Genomic DNA, 9,529 nt, shown 5'->3' with positions numbered 1-9,529 from the left:
AAATATCAACGGCAAACCCTATTCCGAACTCTAGTTTTAGTTCCTGAAAGTTTCTTGTTAGGAGGGAGATTGGTGGGGGATAAACCCAGTCAAAATGCATAAGAATAATTGTTTTCTGCCACTGCGAAAAGTAAAAATGAACCAACCGCAACTTAGGGAACATTCACAACATCCATTTCAAAATTCAGTCAACAATCAAGGGTTTGATCTGCAAAAAAATTTGGCTACGACTTCATTGCTCAAGGAGAAAATTTGTTCCCATACTTTACTAGAACAGCGTACAGAAATTAACGTTATACAGCTACAACATATACATACAGCAACAGCGTACTTAACATTACATTCAAAATCTTACAATACTTGTTTGCTGCTAACTTTTGCATGACAAATCCCCATTAACACAATAAACACAAGACCACACCATCCTTCGTTACTAGAGAAACTTAACATGTTTGCAAAGGAAAATAATAAATATACCACAAGAATGCAACACGGAAGTTCTGCCGTCTTAGAACGTAATACGTGCATGCCTGTGTTCTTCCTTCAGATAGCTTTCAATTTGTTCAAGCGCCTGGCAAAGGGTACAGTAAAACTAAGCGATAAGAATAGGTTATAGATAACTTCATGCAAAACAGCACATAATTTGTAACCGAGTAATGATAATGCTGCAACATTTAAGGCCTATTTCGCAATGCTTACTGAAGGGCAAAAAGAACTTCAGGAAAACTAAACTGTTTCTAGCTAACTCTTTGGAGAAAACATTAAACCTCCCTCTGGGTTATAAAGCCACTTTCAAAGCTTCTTTACCCAAGCACTTGGACTTTTATTGAAAAATTTGACACGCTTTTAGCAAAAGCGCTTAGGGGTAGAAGTGATTATTACAAAAGCAGTCCCCAACAGGCGTGGCCCCTTTTTTGTTTTAAAAAGGTTGATTAGTTAATGTTATTTTTATATCGGAATGCAGATCGAGAGAGAGAAAGAGAGGAAACCTCAATCACAATGGCAGTAGGTGTGAGATTGGATACATCTCTATAACCCAATTTGGCAGCAATATCTGCACAACAAATAATGTAAGGTATCAATATCTTACAAGTGAAACTCTTTCGTTTATTAATTTTACTATGTCAAGACAAGAATTAAAGCCAAAAGGCTGCATACTTTCCAAGGAAACCCTAGCATTGGCATTGGCATATGAATCACCTCTCTCTTCAAAAAGACTAGTCAGACGCATATAAGTCTGCATGGAAGGCAAAGTGTCAACATACCAATGAGTTGGTTCCTTTTCGTTTGATAGACCAATCATAAAATTAAGGATTATTTTAGTGACAATTTCAGCTATAAATAAATGGCTTACTTTTCTGTATGCATCCCCTGACCCGTGATGCAAAAGGGGCCGAGAACCAGTTCCCACAGCTGCAATTCTCTGAGCCAAGGCTTCCAAGGGAACATCTAACCACACACTAATCCCCTTCTTCATACACTTCCTGATGCACCAATATGCGCATAGTAAGTTATTAACAAAGTTAACATAATATTCAGATAATTCAAAAACATAGAAAATTGTGTTACCACTAACCAGTTGACAGGGCGTACAACTGCACCTCCACCCGTAGAAACAACTAAACGATGCATCAAAGACAGTTTACGTAGCGCCTCAGTCTAAAAGAAATAAGTATAATTATATACCATAATTGCAGTAATGGAAGAGAGAAGAGTACCAAAAAAAAAATAATCAATCTACAGTGCATAACTACATTAATAGGCTGCATAGTGGAACTTTTGTGTTTCTTTACCGTCAACTATATTGAATGTCTTCGGAAAAAAAAAAAAAAAAAAAACCATATTGAATGGACAACTACTAAGAATGTTTCACTTTCAGACATGTATGTACGTATGTATGTATGTATGACACCAATTTTAGAACTTACAAGCTGATTACCTTAATGTTGTTTCACAATAATACAGAAAACAAAAAATTAGGTAGTTTTGAGTTCTAACTGCTAATCAGACATATTTCTCTTAGTACATCATGAAACACTAGGTAACAGTCTCCAACCATGAAATCTGCAGAAAATGAATCAACAGGAATATTTTTCAACTGACCTCCTTATCTCTGAAAAAGCCCTCTCCATAGAGTTTGAAAATCTCAGCTACGGAAGTTCCACCAACATCATGCTCCACCAATGAATCACTAGAGCATCCACAAGAATGTACCAAAATACAGAATTCTGTTTAGTAAGAAGAAACCTAAATACGCCATTAAGGCTTCAGATAGACTTGGAAAAATGAGATAATTGACAAAAAAGAACTCTTTGTCCTTCCTCTCATCCTTTATGCAATCCCAACAGAGTATGCATTTTGTCTATAAAGACAAAACTCGAAAGTAGGCAGATTACATACCTATCAATGAATGAATAACTAAGTGCTTGTGCCATGATCTTGCCAACGGTTGTTTTCCCAGATCCCATCATACCTGCAACTCAGAATTAGTTTATTAAGTGCACAGTAATTAAATCCTAGACTATATATAAAGGCTCATAGAGAGACCTACCAACAAGATATATACAACGTCCATTCAAATATGGCTCGATTGCTAGTGCCTTATTCTGCAATTTTATTAAATTCTAGTTAGACATATGCATTTGTGTGCCACACACCTAAACAAATAAAAAAGGTCGTACCCAGTGCACAAGGCTCCCGCTTTACGCAGGGTCTGGGAGAGGTGAATGTCGGCTAGCCTTACCCCCATTTATGGAGAGGCTGCTCCCAAGTCTCGAACCCGAGACCTACCGCTCATGGGCGAAGGCACTTGCCATCACACCAAGTGCGACCTCTCCACACACCTAAACAAATAAATAAGTAAAATATATGGTTTTGATTTATCTTTGGACCAGAGTTCACATTCTCATTTGACAGAAGACAGATTCTGTTATTTATTAAGACGGGAAAGGGGTTTGATTTACAGAATTTCACGGCCCAAACAAACTAGAAAAAGGTGTATGACACGTACCTTCAAAACCAGTGATTCATCGAGAGTATGAAAATTTCCAGATTCCACTGTCGAAGCTACACAAGTGAGATTTTAAATGAGAATTCAATACTCAGAAAGAAAATAGATTACGTAAAGATATTTCCAGATGACAAGTAAGATTTTCTGTTATTGTGAAACCTCATTAAAACAGATTGTCAAGCCTTGAGGGCATCACACTCCAGGATTTCAAAAGAGAACCAATTCTGTTCCGCCATATGAAATTATAAACAATAAATTCAGTGAAAACAAATTATTTCCATTCTCGTTTTCAAGTTGATTTGGAAATTAAGTTGGGTTAAAAATGAATGTGCGTTACAGTCGTAAAGCTTGTCATCGCTGAGGCTAAATTACTATTATTGAGATTTTTCTTAAGGCCTAATCAGATAAATGGTCCCGTGGTCATAAGGTATTCGGATGATAGCCTCTGTGGTAAAAAAATTCAGATTTAAACCCCTTTGGTCACAGTCTATTAGGATTTAAACCCCTGTGGTCTAAGTCTATTAGGATTTATGCCCTTCTGTTAAATAATGCTGACGTGGCTGCCAAATGTCTGCCACGTAGCAAAAATAATAATTTTTAATTTTTTTAAAAAAAAACCTGAATTTAAAAAAGAAGAAGAAGAAGGAAGAGGGAGAGGGAGGAGGGTCACGCGGGGAGAGGGCTCCGGCGAGGGGGGGAGCTGGTCTCCGGCGGGAAGAAGAAGAAGAAGAAGAAGAAGAAGGAAGAGGGAGAGGGAGGAGGGTCGCGCGGGGAGACCGGCGAGGGGGGGAGCTGGTCTCCGGCGGGAAGAAGAAGAAGAAGGAAGAAGGAGAGGGAGGAGGGTCGCGCGGGGAGAGGGCTCCCGGGGGGGGGAGTGCTGGTCTCCGGCGGGAAGAAGAAGAAGAAGAAGGAGAAGAAGTCCGGCCCGGGGGGGGAACGGGCGGAGGGCGGGGGGAGCTTGTTCTTCTTCTGCAGATCTGGGTTTTTTTTTTTTTTTTTTGTAAAAATTCCGGTTTTAAAAAAAAAATTAAAAATTATTATTTTTGCCACGTGGCAGATATTTGACAGCCACGTCAGCATTATTTAACAGAAAGGTATAAATCCTAACAGACTTAGATTACAGGGATTTAAATCCGAATTTTTTTTACCACAAAGGCTATCATCCGAATACCTTATGATCACGAAACCATTTATCCGATTAGGCCTTTTCTTAAAGTAAATGCTGCACACCTAACATCAGTTAGGTAGACGACGACGATTATGATAACCACGTTTCAACTCTGGCAACTTACTCAGGACTCAATGCAACAAAACTAGTTTCAAATCTGATTACTTTTCGTTAATCAAAAAGCAGAGGTGGCTTTTTATAAATTTTTGTCAGCGTCAGAAATCAAATCCAGGATAACGTGCAATTTAGATTGCCTCACTTTTATTGGAAAACTATCTTAAGAGGGGGCTTTTATAAATTTTGCACGGCCCACGAAATCTGGGCCATGCTAAACAGTAATTCTTTCTTCGATACATTCATTACATTTTTTGTCTTTAATCCTTCATCTTATGCAATTTCAACACCAAGGTTGAGATTAATTAACTTTGGTAATAAAAAAGGAGATGGGGAATTGATTCAATCACCAAATAAACATCACAAATCAAGATTAAACATTACCAAAGTTCAATAAACATATTGAATTGAATTGGCTGAACAAGTTACCTGGAAAGTTATTGTAAGAGCATGAAACCTCCAAGGCGACATGTCGTTGTCGATTGGAGACTTTTGAGGTTGGTAGGTGAGGCAGCAGCACCTGGGTCATGTTTCGGTCCTTCAATCTCGGAGAGAAGGAGGCCGCCGAGCGCGTCCGCAGCCTCCTCGCAACCTTGTCGGAATCCACCCATGTTGAAATTTGCAATCTCGGCGCAACCGTAGCCGCCTCCATACTCATCCTCCCTCAAACAAGACAAGCAGCTCAACCCTCCCTCAAACAAGACAAGCAGCTCAACGGCTGTGATTCCACCGCCACCGTAATCAGATTAAAACTATTCAATCAATCTCGAAAAATAATGTGGTACAAATCTAAAAGAAAAGCGGCGGCGCAACAAACAAACATTTGACATCAACAATTTGGATTGGAGGAATATTGGAATGACGAGCGGGCACGTACCTATACGTATTACCAGAAGCAAGATCGACGACTGAGAGATTTGAGACTTTTTTTCAGGCTATGGTGTTTCTCTCTCTTTTCTCTCTCCTCTCTCTCTCCTCTCGTTCACGCCCTCTCTGCAAACACAATGTTTTTTTAAAGCGATGTGCCACAGAGCGTATTCTATTTTGTAGTGTACCAGAATTCGGTTTTTTCCTTCTTTCTTCTTTTGTGTGTGTTAGAGTCACCGGCGGGGGTACGCTCTATCTCTGTGCCCCCGAGGCCGCTTGGTAGTGATGGTAAAGCAAATTTTTTTTGTTATTTTATTTTATTTTTAAAGGAGGACAATTAGTTACAAATTACATTTATCTTTTTATTGAACTCAGAGAAGTTATTGGGAATTTCACTCTGCTCATACCTATATTAAAGCATCTTTATCAGCTCAGGGTTTCGAACTCGAAATCTCTCATATTTTTTTTATTGAAAATTCGCAATCCGTACTATACTATTGGGTCACTTGATGTGATTGGTAATGCGACAGACTACATAATTTGCCAATAGGATCCTTTTCGAAATCTTTTGGTGAGGATCTTAGAGATCGGTGAATTGTGTCCGTTCATTTTACATCGTGCGGTCAGTTTTTTTCAGGTACTGTTTGTGTTTAATTTTAAATAAAAATATTTAAAATGAATTCTGATATCACGATGTACAATGAACGAATACGATTCAAGAATCTTCAGAATCCTCACAAAGAGAATCCGGATTCCATAACTTGTACTTGTTATATATTAAAGGGAGCTTTAACGAAAAGCTCTCGGTACTGCTCACTTTAACGAAAAATCATATTTTTACACTAAAAAGTCAATATGGTACTATTCACTTTACTATTTATTTTGTTTTTATAATTAAATCTCAAAGTTTTCAAACCATTTACATTAATTTTCTTATATTAAAATGAATGGTCTACGTGGCAGTGGAATACGGATAAGACTGCCAAGAGGCTGTGACTGTTCCACATGCTACCAACCACGTTGGTATAAAAATGGTGGCGAAGGGGTTTGGTAGCATTAGCATCAACTCACTTGCGGGTCACCGGTCTGCTCTGTTGTTGGTGGGTGGACGTGGACCCTGTAATTTCCATATTTTCAAGTCATTTTTTTTATACCAGCGTTTAATAGTGATATGTTCCCTCATAATCCTACCCGCCGGATACAAAAACAAAGAAAACATTACCGTAGTCGACCCCTAATTGTTTTAAGTAGGCAGCAAAAGCTTTGAATTTGAAAAGTAAAAACCATTCGCCTAATTAGAGCATCTGTCACGTAAACTATAAACTTAATATGACGAAAATAAGCTTTGACGCTGTTAGCAGACCATTATCTCAACCCTAATTTGGTTCACATGCTGACATCATGTCTTAATTTGTAGGACGTGGTCGCCGGCCTCCTTGATACTCTCCCAGTAGGCCACCCGAGCAAATAGGTAAAGACTTTTTTTTTTTTTTTTTCCAATAAGATTTCATTCTCGAACAAAAATCGATTTGAAGACTACTCCTGATCATTACTCGAAGTTCCTAAATATTAATGTCAGCATGATTGCACTTTGTACATGTGCAACATTGTAAGCTTATGTCATTATCTTGCCATTTTATGTAATTATGCACGTAGGACTTTTGTCCCGCCCAATGTTTAGTTTACTCAACTCTAGCAAAAGCATGCAACATCACCACAAAATAAAGTGTCATTAGCGAGGGTCAATTGCTATTGAAAAAGGTATTATGCCGTCACAAATACTTATTTTTTATGAGAAAAAGTTCTCGCTGGGCGTCGCAAATTGTCCCATTGAAATTTTATTTTTCCAACTAGTCGTCGAAAATACTTTATTATCGACGCACAAGACTTGTAGTTAGTAGTTAGCTTTTCGTCGGAAATGAATTTTCAAAATGACAAACTTATTTTATTTTTGACATGGAAATGTGGTAGTAAATAATTATATAGTTGTCAAAATTACTTTCCAAAAGACATGTTTTTTGCGATGATGTTCCGACCAAATAATTGTGTCAGAAATTTTTTTCCAACAAAATAACTTTTATTTGTGAGTACACAATCGTTGCAATTACAATTTTCAACCCTTAACTACTACTATAGTGTGTCACAAATATTATTTTCATCAGAACAAAAATAATAATAGACATTTCCAATGGAAATTGAGGCAAGAAATATATGCTTTTTGGTAAAAATTTCACTGAGCATTGTTTAAAGAATACTTTGTATTATCATTAATAAAAACAAATGTATATAAGATCAATATGGTAAAGCCAATACATTTATTACAAACCTAAGATATGTGTTTGAACATATTAACACTAGTCCTAAAACTTCGAAAATGCAAACTTGAATTCTTTTGAAGACGTGCAGGTAAAAGCATCTTCCCTTTTGTACATACAGTGTATGTAGCTCCTTCATCACTCCTTCATATAGCTTTTTCATCACTCATTCATATAGCTCCTTCATGTATCTCACTACTTCATGCAGCTCGCTATAGTTTATGTAGCTCCTTGATCACTCCTCATATCTCACTACACCAAAACCACACAACCACAAGTTTAATTAGGATACCAATATCAGAACAATTCAAAGAATATATATGTGTGTATGTATCTGTGAAAACAAATGTCAAATTAAAGATGATAGGTTGCTTGCCAGGCCTGTCCTTGTCTCATATCCTTGTCTATGGAAAGCATCAATTTTAGATCACAATTTCATGGCAGCCATTTTTCCTCCCAGTGAAAGCGGTACAGAAAAACTCCCCAACAGAGCTAAAGCCAATCAGGTCTGCAAAAATAAATCCTTTAAGGCAAATGCACAAGTAACTGCCCAAATCAACAAGTTATAAAATTTAAAGGAGACAGTAGTAGAGGGACTATTAACAATGAGTAATTCTGTGACAATGAGAACACTTATAATAAACAAATGCAAAGGCATGTTAAAAAATATGCATATTATAAAAGGTCGTACCCAGTGCACAAGGCTCTCGCTTTACGCAGGGTCTGAGAGAGGTGAATGTCGGCTAGCCTTACCCCTATTTATGGAGAGGCTGCTCCCAAGTCTCGAACCCGAGACCTACCGCTCATGGATGAAGGCACTTGCCATCGCACCAAGTGCGACCTCTAAAAAATATGCATACTATAAATGAAAAAAAGTTATGAGGTACCTCAAGCTCCTTGTCATTTATTATTCCACAAGTAAAACCTGAAAACCGGTAGAGAGAAGGAGAACTTTAAAAATAACAGATATGAAATAAAGATTAACACCATCACTGAATAATCATGAAACTATTACCAGTCTACCGCCGGACACATTGCAGATATTTGAATATAAGTCACAAAGGCTTGGATTCTCTGCTCACTCATCCTTATCCTTGACCCTTTCCTTAGGCACCTTCACTACGAAAAAATCAAAACACCGAAAGTGAGAACCAATAGCAGAAATGTTCTAATTATAGTCTAAGCCACACAAAGGAGAGATTTTTCGATGTGACCGGTACACGGGATAGTATACCACCTGTTACTACACAAATAGTGAGATATGTATACTAAAAAGTCAATAACTTAAAATATAAAATTTATCACCACTCCTATTAAAATACGTGAAGTATCACTTGTTCCCGTCACAACTAAAAATTTCTCCACACAGAGTTCGCCGTCGCCACTTTTAACACAAAATCTTATCGAAGATGTATGTAAACAAAAAAAACACCACTTTCAGCTACAAACCTAAAATTGTAAACACATAAACGGCTTTCCTGCAGAAGTTTAGCTGAAACTAAGAGGCTGGCCAAACATAAACAAAAAATTCCAATCTTTCAACTGAATAATCGAAATAACAGAGGTATACCTGGTTGGTTTTTCTCCTCCCACCCCTGATTTCCTCTCCAATTCTACAGCATCGCCAACTCCCCATTTCCCTGTAACCTTACCACCAAATTTCATGCCAATTTCCTAAAAATCGGATTTTTCCACCATAATTGAGCCATTTGATGAGAAGCCTCTCAATTCTGCGCTTAAGGTGATGAAATTCAATCGAATTCTTTAAAAAAATTGCTAATCACCCAAATTATAAGTCCAATCTAAAAGAAAAAATGCACCTGCAGCATGAGAAAGAAGAGATTTTTACCTTTTTGGTCCTGATGCAGAGCAATCCAGACGTGGACTTCATCCATGGATTGCCAGAACACAAAAGCCCCCAAAGTCATAGAGAAGTAGGTTGCCACGTCCTTAACCATCCTCTTAGCCTTCTCATTTTCTGCTTCTGAATCTCAAATTTAGGCGAGACTCGAAATATATATGTCAGACCTTATAAGATATAAACTGAAAAACAAC

The 9,529-nt window shown here is 37.7% G+C and overlaps 1 protein-coding gene across 1 annotated transcript; it reads right to left on the bottom strand.

Moving 5' to 3' along the window:
• Positions 1-235: 235 nt before the first annotated feature.
• Positions 236-5,553, bottom strand: LOC103417350 (shikimate kinase, chloroplastic). Its single transcript, XM_029094482.2, has 11 exons — positions 5,170-5,553; positions 4,722-5,010; positions 3,011-3,066; positions 2,552-2,606; positions 2,401-2,473; positions 2,104-2,191; positions 1,577-1,659; positions 1,355-1,484; positions 1,159-1,237; positions 990-1,054; positions 236-571 (listed from the first exon to the last, which is right to left on the bottom strand). Exons 2-11 carry the CDS (start codon positions 4,948-4,950, stop codon positions 509-511), a joined length of 921 nt encoding a protein of 306 aa, XP_028950315.2. The 5' UTR covers positions 4,951-5,010; positions 5,170-5,553; the 3' UTR covers positions 236-508.
• Between the last annotated feature and the right edge of the window lie 3,976 nt (positions 5,554-9,529).

Source organism: Malus domestica, chromosome 15, assembly GCF_042453785.1.
Source record: "Malus domestica chromosome 15, GDT2T_hap1".
In the NCBI taxonomy this organism is placed as follows: Eukaryota; Viridiplantae; Streptophyta; class Magnoliopsida; order Rosales; family Rosaceae; genus Malus; species Malus domestica.
The sequence above is the reverse complement of the archived record's forward strand: the minus strand, read 5'-3'. Positions and strand labels throughout refer to the sequence as shown.